The 15813-nt window shown below is 39.6% G+C and overlaps 1 protein-coding gene across 8 annotated transcripts in view; it reads left to right on the top strand.

Annotated features, from left to right (window-relative positions):
* Positions 1–15813, top strand: part of LOC126267401 (condensin-2 complex subunit G2-like) — a 266223-nt gene that overhangs the window by 61546 nt on the left and 188864 nt on the right. For all 8 annotated transcript variants that reach the window (XM_049972616.1, XM_049972609.1, XM_049972615.1 and 5 more), the window contains exons 7-8: positions 13326–13439; positions 14668–14859. In XM_049972616.1, the coding sequence (XP_049828573.1) occupies positions 13326–13439; positions 14668–14859 (306 nt within the window). The remainder of the gene's footprint in view (positions 1–13325; positions 13440–14667; positions 14860–15813) is intronic.

The raw sequence follows: 15813 nt of genomic DNA, 5'->3' as shown, positions 1-15813 counted from the left end.
CACTGATGATGTCTGTAGTTTGGTTTCTGAAGCCGTCCTCAGTTCATACAAGCAGCTGGCAAAAGTGGTGAAGGCTGCTGGCCTCACGAGTGGTGTGTGAGCAGCGCTTGCAATTTGCAGCATTGTACCCAGAACTGGTTGGGGTCCTTTGGTTTGGAGCTGAGGGTCTCAAATAAAGGCTTTGTTGACCCAATTAAAAGCTTTGTCGACCCCCTGACAGTCTTGGATGCAGATTTCTGAACCTGCATTACTGAGTGGAAATTATAGAATGCCCTGTGGTATTTCAGAAGTGGAGAACACAAAGGTAGCAGCTATTCAGGTAGCAGAGAAGTTGTGAAGTGCACATGGTCTCTTTCATTCACACACTTGAATCACTCTCAGGACCAAGGGCTGGCTGAAACCTGAAGTACAGAGCTCTGAGATATTTAGCGATTCGTGGAACATAAATCAAAAAGATGGATCAGACACCATAGGAGGAGAAGAGTTCATTCCAGTTGACAAAAATATTATCTGTATTGAGGTTGAATTCACAGGTGTGACAGTGAAGTCATCTGGTTACGTATAACGCTCCTATGTGAAATCAGGTTAATTGTTTGATGGTTTTACCAGCCCCCTGATCCTGCTGTGGCAGTTGTAGAGTCATTCAAACATAGTCTATGGTCATCATTGTGAGAATACTCAGATCATGCCATATCAGTTGGGGGCTACTTTAACCTGCCAAGTATAGGCTTTGATGTCTATGGATTCTTTGCTGGGGATGCAGGCAGACAGTATTGTGAAGTACTTTAGAACATGTTTTTTGAAAACTGTCTTGAGCAGCTAGTTCAACAGCCCATATACAATGGAAATATTTTACACCTTGTAACTACAGACAGGCCTGAAGTTATCGATGATATCAGTATAGAGACAGGGATTAGTGACCATAATGTCATCATAATGACTATGATCACTAAAATTAATGAATCAATCGAGAAGACTCAGAGAGTATTTCTGCTAGAAAGTGCAGATAAGTGGCTGTTAGCATCCCACTTAGACAATGAATTGACATAATTTATGGTGGTGGATGGTTAATTTGGTAAATTTCCATGAAAGATTGGAATATTTTTGTAGCATACAGATCATTGTTGACATCCATCTGAATTGGTCAGTGTGTTGACTGCAATAGAAAGTGGAGAAAATCTAGCTTCAAGCTGTTGTTAAACATTTTCATTTGAAGGGTCAGACAACTGCACAAATCAAAACAGAACTGGATGAAGTTAACACGGACTCTGCACCATCATTGAAGACCATTTACTTTTGGGTTAAAGAATTTAGACATAGTTGTACAATCATCAAAGACAAAGAATGGTGCAGCTGTCCAGTTGAGGTCGCGACAAAGGAAACCACTGACAAAATCGATGCCAGATAAAAACTTGTGAGATTACTGAGACTGTAGGCATCTCAGGTGAATGAGTGCACAATATCCTGTGTGGAGAACTGTCTATGAAGAAGCAGTGTGCGGGATGGTGCTGTGATTGTTTGCAGTTGACCAAAAATGCATCTAACACAGCATTTCAGCACAGTGCCTGGTTATGTTTAACCCCAGTCTGCAAGACTTTTTACACCAATTTGTGAATGTTGACGAAACCTGGATTCATCATTACACACCAGAGTCACAACAATGGAGAAAGGCTGATGAAAGTGCACCGAAGGAGGCAAAGACCATTTTGTCAGCTGGTACGGTTATGGCAACTGTTTTTTGGGAGTCCCAAGGAATCTTTCACCATGGTAATGCAGCATCCCACATATCAGTGATAACAGTGGCAAAGTGCATGAACTGGGCTTTAAATTGGTTTCTCATCCACCCTATTCACCAGACTTAGCTCCATGTGACTTCTTCCTGTTCCCTAACTTGAAACTTTGGCTTGCTGGGAAGAAATTTTCATCAAATCAGTAAGTGATAGTTTGCAATCAACAAGTATTTTGCAGAGTGATTATCTTCATCTTCTCTACAGTAACAGGCAATTCCTGCCTAATACCTGAAGAGAAGTTAATGATGATGACATTGTTATCTCCTCGCCATTTTCTCGTGTTCCTACAGTACACTTTTATTATGTAGTCAGTGTTATAAAGATAAACAAGCTAATAGTATAATAATCATAAAACCTGTTCTTACGTTCCCAGATTTTTATGTTTTCCTCCATCTATGTTACTTTCTGTTGGCCCTGTTGTAAGACTTATTCTCTCAATTTGTTTCCTGCTATGAACAAATTTTGTAAGGATAACATTTCCCATATTTTATACTTTTGAACCACTATTGGTTTTAAAATCGGTTTATGTGGAAATTATGCTGCGTTCCAGCTTGTGCGCAATATATAAAACATTGCATAACATAAAACTGTGTAGTTTGAAACAATCTTAATTTTTTTGGTTCTATGGGAAAATTAGGCTACGTATGTAGAAGGACTTTCAAAATGTTTGTGCAGTATTGTGTCAACTGACTTTCTCTAAACTGCAACAAATCGTCAGAAAACAGTGTTCTTCAAAATTTATGAAACTCTTTGAAATTGCCGAACAGATGGCTTATGAAAGTGCCATGAGGACTGTCGTGTCATAGGTGACCACAAATGCACACCAACTTACAAAGTGCACTTTTAACTGCTTTAGAATAAACCAACCAATAATGAAAGCTGTGCAATCGAAATACTCACATTATGCCATCTAAGTCATTCTAGAAATTATAGCTTTTTTGTTGGATTGCCATGGATTAAATAAAATCACATACTTTATGGACTCATCAGTCTCCTTCACCCCCTCCCCCCCCCCCCCTCCCATTGTAATTTCCGACATTGGAAATAATAACTAGGGGTCTAAAATCCTTTCCATCAAAGCACTTGAAGTCAGCAGGGGTACTGCCTGTACCTAAAACAGAATAACGAAGTTTTTGACAGTGGAGCTTCTAAGGGCTGACGTTGTTAGTTCAAAGCTTGGCACAAGTGCAAACTAGCAGAGAGGTATGACAACTGTGCACAGGGCAGAAGGAGTGACCAAACTCATTATCTGATTGGATGCTGGTAGTAGCTTCCGTTTAAATTAGTGTCTAACAGCTGTTAACCTTTATTTGAATTTGGAAGGAGTAAGCTTTTGTTGGGTATGTTTTACCACACAGCAGTTTTGTTATACCAACAGCCATTTGAGGTTTATGATGATGTGCGTGCATACGAGGTGCTATCCAAAATCTTCAGGACTGGTGCTGACATCCGGTGAAAACCTTACTTGTGGACTAATGGTCACCATCACCCTTGGAGTAGTTCCCATCCATATGTACACACCGGTCCCAGCGCTTCTGCCACTGGTCAAACATTTTCTGGAAGTCATGTTGTTTGATGGTGTTTATCCCCGCCAGTGGTGGTTCTTGAATCCTCTCTAGAGTGTCGAACCGATGGCCTTTCAACTAGAGTTTCAGTTTTGGGAACAGCCCGAAGTCGCAAGGTGCCAAATCTGGCAGGTACGGTGGGTGGGGTACAACCGCTGTGTTGTTTTTTGCCAAAAAGGTCCTGGTGAGCAAGGACGTGTGACAGGGCACGTCGTGATGCAGTAGCCAGTTCCCTTTATGACAGAGTTCGGGCCATTGTCGCCACAAGTTAGTAATAGGCACCCATGGCCTACAGAAACAACTGAAATAGTTTAAAGCAATTAAGTCACCATGTCTGGATGGAATTCCAATTTGGCTTTACAGAGAGCACTCTACGGCATTGGCCCCATACGTAGCTTGCATTTATCATGAATCTCTCACCCAGAGTAAAGTTCGAAGTGATTGGAAAAAATACATGTGACTCCTGTATGTAAGAAAGACCAGTCTCTCTAACATTGGTTTGTTGCAGAATTCTTGAACATATTCTCATTTTGATTATAATAAATTTCCTTGAACAGTGGAAAAACTAGGATGGGATAATAACAATATTTTGAGAATAATAGATTGCTACTCACCATAAAGAGGAGATGTTGAGTTGTGGACATGCATACCGAAAAGACTACTAAATGTGCAAGATTTTGACCAAAAGATCTTCTTCTGAATTTGGCAAAACACATACATTCACACAAACACAACTCAAAACGCACACGACCACTGTCTCTGGACACTGAGGCCAGCCTCATACACTCTCCTCATGCCACGTCATTAGACTTCTTTTGTGGGGTTATGTCAAGGTTCACATGTACGCAACACGAATGAATCACATGGTTACCTCTTGTGCAGGAGTCAGTGAAGCAGTGAGAACTGTTGATGCTGCAATGCTGAACCTGGCCTCAGTGGCCAAGGAGAGTGGTCGTGTGTGTGTGTGTGTGTGTGTGTGTGTGTGTGTGTTTTGTCTATTGTCTGTTGTCTATTTTAGAAGAAGGCCTATTGGCCGAAAGCTCAAGTGTTTAGCTGTCTTTTTGGTGTGGCCATCTGCTGCTCTTCGTCTGCGGTATATAGTGAGAAGCAGTCTGTCCTTTTGATAATATCATCATAAATTTCCTTGAGATGGAAAAGCTTCTCTCCAAGAATCACCACAGTTTTAGGAAGCATCGCCCTTGCAAAACTCAGCTTTTCCTCTTCTCACATTGTTTACTGTGAACTGTCGATGAAGGGCAACAGGCAGATTCTCTATTCCTAGATTGCGGAAAAGCATTTGACACCATGCCCCACTGTAGACATTTAATGAAGCTATGAGCATACAGAATAGGTTCTCAGATATACGAATTGCTCAAAGACTTCTTAAGTAACAGAACACAGTATGTTGCCCTCAACAATGAGTGTTTATCAGAGACAAGGGTATTGTCAGGAGTGCCCCAGGGAAATGTGACAGGACTGCTGTTATTTTTTGTATACATAAATATCTGATGGACAGGGTGAACAGCAATCTGTGGCTGTTGTTGACACTTTGATGTGTATGAAGGTGTCATCATTGATTGGCTGAAGGAGGATACAAGATGACTTAGACAGAATTTCTAGTTGGTGTGGCAAATGGCAGCTAGCTTTAAATGTAGAAACATGTAAGTTAATGCAGGTGAGTAGGAAAAACAAATGGTAATGTTTGAGCATGGCATTAGTAGTGTGCTGCTTTATAGAGTCACATCAATTGATTATCCAAGCATAACATTGAAGAGTTGTATGAAATACAGTGCGCACGTAACAATGTAGTAGGAAAGGCGAATGACTGACCTCATTTTATTGTGAGAATTGTAGTAAAGTGAATTGAAGTAGGAAACGTGAATGGTTGACTTCAGTTTATTGCGAGAATTGTAGTAAAGTGTAGTTCATTTGTAAAGGAGACTGCAGATAGTATTATTTGAGTGGTGGGATCTGCATTAAAGAAAGACATTGCATCAGTTCAGAGGCAGGCTGCTAGGTTTGCTACAGAGAACACCCAAGTATCACAGAGATGCTTTGGGAATTCAAATGGGAATTCCTGGAGGGAAGATAATATTGTTTTTGAGGAACACTATTGAGAAAATTTAGAGAATTGGCATTTGAAGCTGACTCCAGAATGATTCTGTTGTCATCAACACACATTTCACACAAGGGCCATGAAAATAAGATAAGAGGAATTAAGGCTCATATGGAGGCATATAGAAAGCTGTTTCTCCCTCACTCTATTTGCGAGTGGGACAAGAAGGAAATAATTAGCAGTGGTACAATTTACTGCCATGCACCGTACAGTGGCGTGTGGAGTGAGTATGTAGATGTATGTGCAGACATTTGAGTTGCATTGAACTTCAGCAACATTTTACTATAAGGTACCTGAATATCAGTTTGGTATGTTATTGGCATGTGATTAGGGATAGTGCATTTTAACTCTTTCTTCACTTACCCAAGTAGATCATGTACTATAATTTAAAGTGTCCCTCTTAACTGAAGTCTTTGAAATAAATGTAGCTTGCGCGAAGCTCATGTTCATAAGAAGCCTTTTCTTGAACCAGCAAACTGATGATGGTGGCAGAGTGCTGGACTCCATGTTATTGTCAGATACATTATATCGTCAGTGAAGAAACAATACCATAGCAAAATAAGAATTTTACACGAGAAACAGAAAACTGTCTAAAATGCCTAATGCAAGGAAATATTGGATCAAATAAAAATGTGAACCAAAAAATAAATACTCTTTAGAAAGCTTAATTATGGCAAATACGTGGAATTGTCTTGGTATTTATGCCATGATCTGTTACTTATGCGGTATTTGTTTGTCAGTCTCCCGGCACAACTTGACACATTTACGTTGGTATTTGGTGCTGAGAAAGCTAGTAAGAACAAGTTTTGGAGCATTAATCATTTTTTATGGAAAGATTTCATAGAAACATTTTAAATAAATATACTGTTTTCATAGTTTCGATAATGTCTGCACATTTGTTCAAGAAAAATCCTAAACGTCACTCAAAGCAGCAACAGAGAATTACACTGCACTGATACTCGTCACACGCTTACCTCCACGATAATTTTCGTTCATAAGGAATGTTGTCATAATAACTATGACAGTCTTTAGGAAGAACAGATTTAAGTTGTTGTAAATGATCCTGTTTTGATTTCTTGATTTTCAGTCTTTCCTTGTATAGTTTCAGGAAGCAAACATCTCCAATAATTTTCCTCGGACGCCTCGGTAATTCTTGCCACACCTTGTTGAAACAGCACTTGTAGTAAATAATACCATTTGGGCGGTACTGTAGCACTGTAGGCACATTTTTATAGCTCTTCCATGTCTAATTGAGTTGTACAGCCACAAACTTTTCTCTGCATAGTTGATGAAAAAGAAATAATCTAGGTAATGGACTTCATATGCCTATGGGTTTTTTCTCGTTTCTTTAGATATCAGAGTGTATTGGCTAGGAAGTGTAACTTCACATCCTTTAAGCTTGCACTCAATGGAGCTGTGAACTAAGTCACATTCCATCTGAGTATAGCTTTTCTCCAAAAACTTTTGTGCAATCAATACTCCAGTATCAATTGCTAATTTTGAAAGAGCATTTGATAATATCACATTTCTGTTCTGATATGTGCAGCCGTCAGAATACAGAATGACTTGAATGGGATTTTCCTTAATCGTTCTGGATAGGGTGTCCATGATGCATGAGGCAAAACATGATGCAACCAAATCACCTTGCATTTTGTCTAACCAGTATCATACTGCATCACGACTTTCTAAAGTATACATATTAAAGTTATGAACAATCAACTTAGTTTTATAATAAACTGCACTTGCACTTAAAAATAGAGCTGCTTTTGTGGCCTGTAAGACCATGGTGTACACTGAGCAGAGCTGCTGCTGGGCTTCTTTCTTGTCAGCATCCTTTTGCATCCTTGCCTGCTCTTTCCATTCTGCGTGTTGCTTCCACACGTCTTCACTCAAGTTACCAAGCCTGTAACTACAACACAAGTCGCAATGGTCTTTCTTGGGGGAAAATAAGCTAACATTACCATCTTCTAAAATCAGGTTAAAGGTAGCCCGACTTAATGGTGAAACCTTCTCCACATGACATTTTTCGAGTCTATACAGATGTTGTTTGGATTGTAGAATAGGCTCAAGGTACAACTTCGAGGAGGATTTCCTGCAGTAATGTGACTGAAGTTTCAGAAGAGAGTCCAGGAATTCTTTCATGAAGATTCTTTCATCTTTCTTCTTTGTCTGTTTGATTCGAGATCGTGACGGTTCTGTATCAGGACTCATCCCAATATGTGTGGAATTACCCAGCCAATATTGGACAGTCCATTCTTTAATCCCAAGAGTATTGAGAAACATCTTTTTACATACTTTATGTTTCCCCATCTCATTTTTCAAATGATAAATGAGCGTCCCTTTTCTCCTGGATTCGCCAGTGTTCTTCCCTGGATGTTTGTTTGAAATTACATCCACAAAGTTGATAATGTAAACCTTCCTCTGATCCCATGACATTGTTTCCCAAAACGTATTAAAGACTGCCAGCCCCTCATCAGCAGAAAACTGATGACACTTCCTTGGAACGGATTTCTGGCACATTTTCAAAGTACATGTTGGACCTAATTTTCGTGCCTCTCTTGGAGTATCATGAGTGATTTTACCAATTTGACTTCTTTTGTATCCAATATATGCCTGTCCATGCATTCTCAGAGTACTGGCATTTTTCTTCCTATCTTCAGGATGTGGTTTAGACTTCCTTTTCCTGTCACTCCTTGTGTCACCATAAAATTCTTGGCCTTCACTGTCAGCATCATTATTGCTCCTATGATCTTCCGATAATTTATCCAGTGTTTGGCAAACAATGAGCACCATCGCATAGCAATGAGTGTGAAGTACTGTCGTCTCTAGTGGAAACCGCGACTGTGGTTTCATTTTGAGCATTGTTGGATACAACCACTGAAGTTTCTAGATGGAAAAATATTTGTAAATTAAATTAAACAGACAAAGAGGAAACTCAAATTCATGTATTTATGAGAATGATGGCATCAGTAATACTATTAACTATAATCCCAAGAAAATTTATGTGCGTCATTAGATGTTGCAGGAACAGTAACCGAGAACCCCATATACGAAATTAATTCTCCTTAGGTAAACGTAACTTGAGTGTTAAGACTTTTTTTGCCTGTTGTTCTTTGGCAGAAATGAATAAAGCACAGAATGAGTGAAGTGGGGGCTTTCTGATTTATATCACAATAAGGCACTTGCAATGTTACTAACATTCAAAGGTGAATAATAAAACAATTTTCTTACCACTGTCAGTCATTCTCAAGAATGATTCTCCACTTTCATGAGCTGATTTCAGCTGAGAAACAATTTCTTCTTCAGTAAAAAGATCGTCATATATATCACTGTCGATTATCGAGAATGAAGCTACAAGCTTGGAACCACTTTCGAGCACTGTTAAATATGTAATAAGGCAGTTAGCAATGTGCTGTGGCTGTGCGCGCTTTTGTATTTATGTGGTATTGTTTACAGTATCCATAGATTGTAGATACGTGGCATTTAATTCTCTACAGTTCCACAGTATTGCCATCTATTTATTTGCTATGTCACATACGTGGTATTGTTTTAGATAATTTTTTTATGGTAAATAATTAAAAATTTGGCATTACGGTGTGAAGAGCAGATGCGCGTACGGTCAACGACATCGTCTGACTGAAAAACGAAAAATAGGAAATTGTTCAGTTTTCCGGTATTGTTTCTTTATCGACGATATTCACAGGAAGGATTTCTTTAGGCGAAATGTCAACAGTTTGTGATGAGGAACAGTACAATATAATTATCTCATATTCTAGAAGAGTCATCAAGTGAACAGGAGTCATCAAGTGAACAGGTACCATTAACTATGTTATTCATTTGATCTGTGATGAATTAAATGAAGCAGATTAAGAGTTCATGCATTATGTTTATTTTATTTCATGCTTGGATATCAGTTACATATAGTTTTATAAATAATTATATCTGCTCCAAAGAAACAGACGGCAGACCATAGAACACTAAAATAATGAAGGATGTGTTAATAATATCCATATTTTGATTTGTATGTGATTTGTTTTCATATTACTGAAAAAAAGAGATACACTTACTTCTGTAAACAAGCGTGAATTGTGAAGAAAGAACAAGGGCCAAAAAAAGCACTGTGTATCATCATTACAATATAGTTTTCATTTAGCCATAAAGAACAGTTTAAAATGTAAACATATAGTGAGTGCCCATAAAGTTCTGCTAACATCTCAAAAAATTGTAACTTGGAAATTATTAGAGACAGGAACTGTGTTTAGTTGTAAAATGCTTAGCAGCTCTCAGAATTCCTTTTTCCCTTGTTATAAATACTATTGGATTAAAGGAGACTACCCACTGGAAAGCAGAATGTTCAGTTGTCAACAGAAACACAAAAAGAAAAAAAAGAAACTTTGTTAGCTTTCAGAGTAATCCTTTTTTGAGCTAGAGTAAAATACACACACATGCACATGCACTTGCTTGTGCGCTTTTCTCCCTATGTGGTGCCAGCCAGATAAACCGTGCCAGTGCTGCATTTTGGCAGGTTGATTAGGCTGTGGTGGGAGTTGTGTTGTGTGGGGTGGGTAGAGGGAGTGAGAGGCAGGAGACAGGGAGATGGTTTGGTGGTGGGCAGCTAGTGGTTCAGAGACAGACAGCTGGTTTGCTGGCTAGGAATGCGAGAGGGAGGGGTGGCAGGTACATGGGCTAGGTAAGTGATGCATGGCTGCCAGGGCCAGTAGGGAGCAGTGTGGACTGAAGGTGATGTGGGGATGTGAAATGAGAGGGGTTGACGGAAGAAAGGAAGGGAAAACTGTTGGATGGAGGGTGTGGTGACAGTGGGTTGATGGAGATAGAGGCCAGAAGGGCTATGGAAGCAAAGGCTGTATTGTAAGAATAACTCCCATCTGTGTAGTTCAGTGAAGCTGGTGGTGGAGAGAAGGATCTGTATGGCCCAGCACCATTCCACTTTTTGTCCTTTGTTGCAGATTTGACTTGATGTTCATCAGAATGGCAACAGACCAGAACTACATCTACATGGATACTCTGCAAATCACTATTAAGTGCCTGGCAGAGGGTTCATCAAACCACTCTCACAATTCTCTTTTATTCCAATCTCGTATAGTGCGCAGAAAGAACGAACACCTGTATCTTTCCGTACGAGCTCTGATTTCCCTTATTTTATCAAGGTGATCGTTTCTCCCTATGTAGGTCCGTGTCATCAAAATATTTTTGTATTTGGAGGAGAAAGCTGGTGATTGAAATTTCATGAGAAGATTCCGTCGCAACAAAAAACACCTTTCTTTTAATGATGTCCCGCCCAAATCCTGTATCACATCTGTGACTCTCTATCCCACATTTCGCGATAATACAAAGCATGCTGCACTTCTTGGAACTTTTTCGATGTACTCTGTCATTCCTATCTGGAAAGGATCCCACACTGCACAGCAGTATTCTAAAAGAGGATGGAAAAGTTTAGTGTAGCAGTCTCCTTAGTTGATGTGTTACATTTTCTAAGTGCCCTGGCAATAAAATGCAGTCTTTGGTTGGCCTTCCCCACAACATTTTCTATGTGTTACTTCCAGTTTCAGTTGTTTGTAATTGTAATACCTAAGTACAACTTGAATTTATGGCTTTTAGATTAGACTGATTTATCGTGTAACCGAAGTTAAACAAATTCCTTTTAGCAGTGATGTGGATGACCTCACACTTTTTGTTATTTAGGGTCAACTGCTAATTTTCGCACCATTCAGATATCTTTTCTAAATCATTTTATAGTTTGTTTTGATCTTCTGATGACTTTATTAGTCAATAAACGACAGCTTCATCTGCAAACAACCTAAGATGGCTGCTCAGATTGTCTCCCAAATCATTTATATAGATGAAATGAAATGTCGTGTGACGAGGGCCTCCCGTCAGATAGACTGTTCGCCTTGTGCAAGTCTTTCGATTTGACGCCACTTCAGCGACTTGCGCGTCGATGGGGATGAAATGATGATGATTAGGACAACACAACACCCAGTCCCTGAGCGGAGAAAATCTCCGACCCAGCCGGGAATCGAACCCGGGCCCTTTGGATTGACAGTCTGTCGCGCTAACCACTCAGCTACCGGGGGTGGACATTTATATAGATAAGGAACAGCAATGGGCCTATAACACTACCTTGGGGACGGTCAGGAATCACTTCTCTTTTACTCTATGACTTTCCGTCAGTTACTACGAACTGTGACCCCTCTGACAGGAAATCACAAATCCAGTCACATAACTGAGACAATATTCCATAACCATGCAATATCACTATAAGCCACTTGCGTGGTACAGTGTCAAGAGCCTCCCAGGAATCCAGAAATACGAAATCGATCTGAAATCCCTTTTCAATAGCATTCAAAACTTCATGTGAATGAAGAGCTAGTTGTGTTTCACAGGAAAGATGTTTTTCTAAACCCGTGTTGACTGTGTGTCAGTTGATAGTTTTCTTCGAGGTAATTCATATTGTTTGAACACAGTATATGTTCCAAAATCCTGCTGCATATCAACATTAATGATATAGGCCTGTAATTTAGTGGCTTACTCCTACTACCTTTCTTGAATATTTGTGTGACCTGTGCAACTTTCCAGTCTTTTGGTACAGATATTTCGTAGAACCAACAATTGTATATGGTTGTTAATTATAGAGCTAATGCCTCAGCATACTCCAAAAGGAACCTAATTGGTATACAGACTGGACCAGAAGACTTCCTTTTATTAAGTGATTTATATTGCTTCACTAGTCCGAGGATATTTACTTCTACATTACTCCTGTTGGCAGCTGTTCTCGATTTGAATTCTGAAATATTTACTTCATCTTCTTTTGTGAAAGCATTTCGAAAGGCTGTGTTTAGTAACTCTGCTTTGGCAGCACTGTCTTCGATAGTATCTCCATTGCTATCCCACAGAGAAGGCATTGATTGTTTCTTGCCGCTAACATACTTCACATATGACCAGTATCTCTTTGGATTTTCTGCAAGGTTTCAAGACAAAGTTTCGTTGTGGAAACTAAGCATCTCACATTGAAGCCCATGCTAAATTTTGAGCTTCTGTAAAAGATCGCCGATCTTGGGGATTTTGTGTCTTTTTAAATTTGGCATGTTTGTTTCGTTGTTTCTGCAACAGTGTTCTGACCCGTTTTGTGTACCAAGAAGGAAGTGCAATGTGTCATCTGGTATGCAGAATTCAAATCTGTGACAATGGTACTGCAGAATTACAAGTGCAGTATGGAAGGGTACCAGCAGCAAAAACAATCATAACAAGATGGTTCAAAAATGTTAAAGATATAGGCAGTGTCAAAGACCTTCCTACAGGACGTCGTCCTGTTCTGAAACCTATGTTGACAGAGTGCAAGCTTCATTTTAATAGAGCCTCTGAAAGTTATTTGTTGTGCAGGACGTACTGAATGACACTATTCCTGAGAGCTGGATGAGTCTTGATGGTTCCATTACATGGCTGTCGTGCTCTCCCAGTGTCACATCATGGAACTTCTTTTTTGTGGGGTTACTTTAAGGATTGTGTGTGCACATGACCAGTGAATGACATTTACTATACTTCATGTAGGAAGCATTGACCCAATCAGAACTGTTGGTGCTCAAATATTGTCTTAATGTTCTAAAATGTGAGGCACACATTAAAATTCTGACAAAACAGAAAAAAAACTTTGAGAACTGCTAAATGTTTTACAACAAACCATGATTCTCTGCCTCTAGCATGTCCAAGTTGTGAGACTGGCACATTGGTATCTCAGCAGTGACATGTTGAAATTACATTAATTACTCTTTCAGCAGTGCTGCTTTCCATAATGAATTATCTACTGTTTATGTTGGTATCACGTTGTTGTTACAGGACATGCATGGAGTCTGTAAAGGATTTCTTCTTGAATGCAATAGAAATATTGCCAAGGCATATGGTGATATATATTATACAGCCTGGTCTGTAGCAGACACAGCTATGAGGAAGGTGAGTCCCATTGATACTGTCATCATATGAGGGTTGACTGAAAAGTAATGTCTCCACCTTCCTAACTCTTGAACAGTTGGCAGCATTGGTATGCAGCAGGTACTAGCTTGTTCCATAGCCTCTTCTCTACAGCCCCAGTTGGCGGGAAGCCTTAGCATCGAACAGTTGTGTTGTTACAGAGTAATGTAACCCTGCGCTGATGGTCGGTCAGTGTGATTTAAGCAATGTGCAGTCATTGAATTCTTGACAGCAGAGGGTGTCACCCCAAAGGAGATTCATCAGAGAATGAAAGCAGTTTATGGTGATTGTGTTGATGTGAGTACTGTGCCTCGTTGGGTGAGTAAGTTTAAAGAAATTGAAGTGTGAACGTCTGACCTGCATGACAAACAAAGAGTTGGACGTCCTGTGACAGCACCCACTGAGTTTCACAAGCAAAATGTTGACAGATTGATTCAGGACGATCGTTGTATCATTCAGAGAGACAGTGCAAGCACGATTGGCATTTCACAGGAACGTGTGGGTCACATTATTACTTTGCTCGGCTATCGGAAGATCTGTGCATGATGCTGACTCCTGAAATGAAAGCTTACAGACTTGAAATTTGCCAGGAACTACTCTCATGTTGCTCGCCCAGTGATGCACAGTTCTCACATCAATACACACACCATAAACTGCTTTCATTCTCTGATGAATCTCCTTTGGGGTGACACATTCTGCTGCCAAGAATTCAATGACTGCACGTCGCTTAAATCACATTGACCAGCCTTCTGTTCCATACTTTACACTGTAACAACACAACCGTTCAATGCTAAGGCTCCCCGCCAACTGGAGCTGTAGAGAAGAGGCTACAGAACAAGCCAGTATGTGCCGCATACCAGTGCTGACAGCTGTTGAAGAGTTACGAAGGTGGAGGCATTATTTTTCAGTCAACCCTCGTATTTCCCATTTATCTGAGACTGAATCACAAAAGATAGAAAAAATATGTTTCTCAAAAAAACATAGTGATGTAATTGACAACAAAACCTTAGGTTTTTGGAATTAATTCTCACTTGCATCATTATAATAGTTTTTTTTATCTTCTAGTGGAGATTTTAATATAAAGAAACCAATTATTCTGCCCTGTTAGGATCCACTCAGATGCAGATGCTGTGTTCTCTTTCTCTGCACTACTTTGCAATGTTATTTATTTTTAGTCTTGAACTACACTAAAAAAGAAATACTGTTTCAGTTTATTGAAGAGTACTTGATTCAGGACTTCATGGCACGCATTATGGATTTGAAGAGGCAAGTGTTGGAAATGAGCCAATTAGGTCAGAAAGTGCTCACCATACTTCATGCATTCCACACTCATAAATCAAATACCCAAGTCCGTTCCATGCTGGCGACTCTGTATGAACCAATTCTGTGGCGAAACCTTAAGGTGAGTGCCTGTCTTTGACAGAGTAATATTTAAAGGCCTTTAAATATGTCTGCTTGTGTCTGTGTATGTGTGTGTGTGTGTGTGTGTGTGTGAGTGTGTGCGAGTGTACACCTGTCCTTTTTTTCCCCTAAGGGAAGTCTTTCCGCTCCCGGGATTGGAATGACTCCTTACCCTCTCCCTTAAAACCCACATCCTTTCGTCTTTCCCTCTCCTTCCTGAAGAAGCAACCATCGGTTGCGAAAGCTAGTAATTCTGTGTGTGTGTGTTTGTGTGTTTTGTTCATTGTGCCTGTCTGCCGGCGCTTTCCCGCTTGGTAAGTCTTGGAATCTTTGTTTTTAATATAGATATAGTTTTGGTTCTACTTCTGAGTTAAGCACTGTGTTGGTTCTACTTGTAACTTTGCCAAATATGAGCCACATGGTTGTGAATGCCCATGAAAGGCGAAATCGGTGTTCTGCAACAAATATCAAATTCAGTGGGAAAAGAAAAATAATGTCAAAAAAACACCTTAAATAGAGAAGCACCCATGTCACTGGTATGAAAATGCTGCTGCTCTCAATGGAAACAAATCATATGTTAAAAGCTTAAATAGAATCCAAAAAATAAAAAAAAGTAAAGACCATTTTGGAAGGAAAATTTGTTGAAGTTTTTGCGAAAGCAAACATTCCAGTCAAAGAGCTCCCCAACCACCAATTTCTTTTTTGACAATGCCAAATCCCTATAGAATCACAAACTTTAAACTTTTACATCTAATCATTTACACACACACACACACACACACACACACACACCACAGCACAGTGTGAGTTTTGCCAAAAATAGATGCTATGTTTTCAGATCCCTGGCCTTCTCTGACAGAACTACAATATCATTAAAAATATTAACATTTTTATTTCTTTTTCTTGAACATAAATTCCCTTCCAGAATTTCTTCTTTTCCTGGACTTCTTGCTCA

Source organism: Schistocerca gregaria, chromosome 4 (assembly GCF_023897955.1).
Source record: "Schistocerca gregaria isolate iqSchGreg1 chromosome 4, iqSchGreg1.2, whole genome shotgun sequence".
Classification (NCBI taxonomy): Eukaryota; Metazoa; Arthropoda; class Insecta; order Orthoptera; family Acrididae; genus Schistocerca; species Schistocerca gregaria.
Note: the sequence above shows the minus strand (reverse complement) of the source record. Positions and strands in the feature narration are given on the sequence as shown.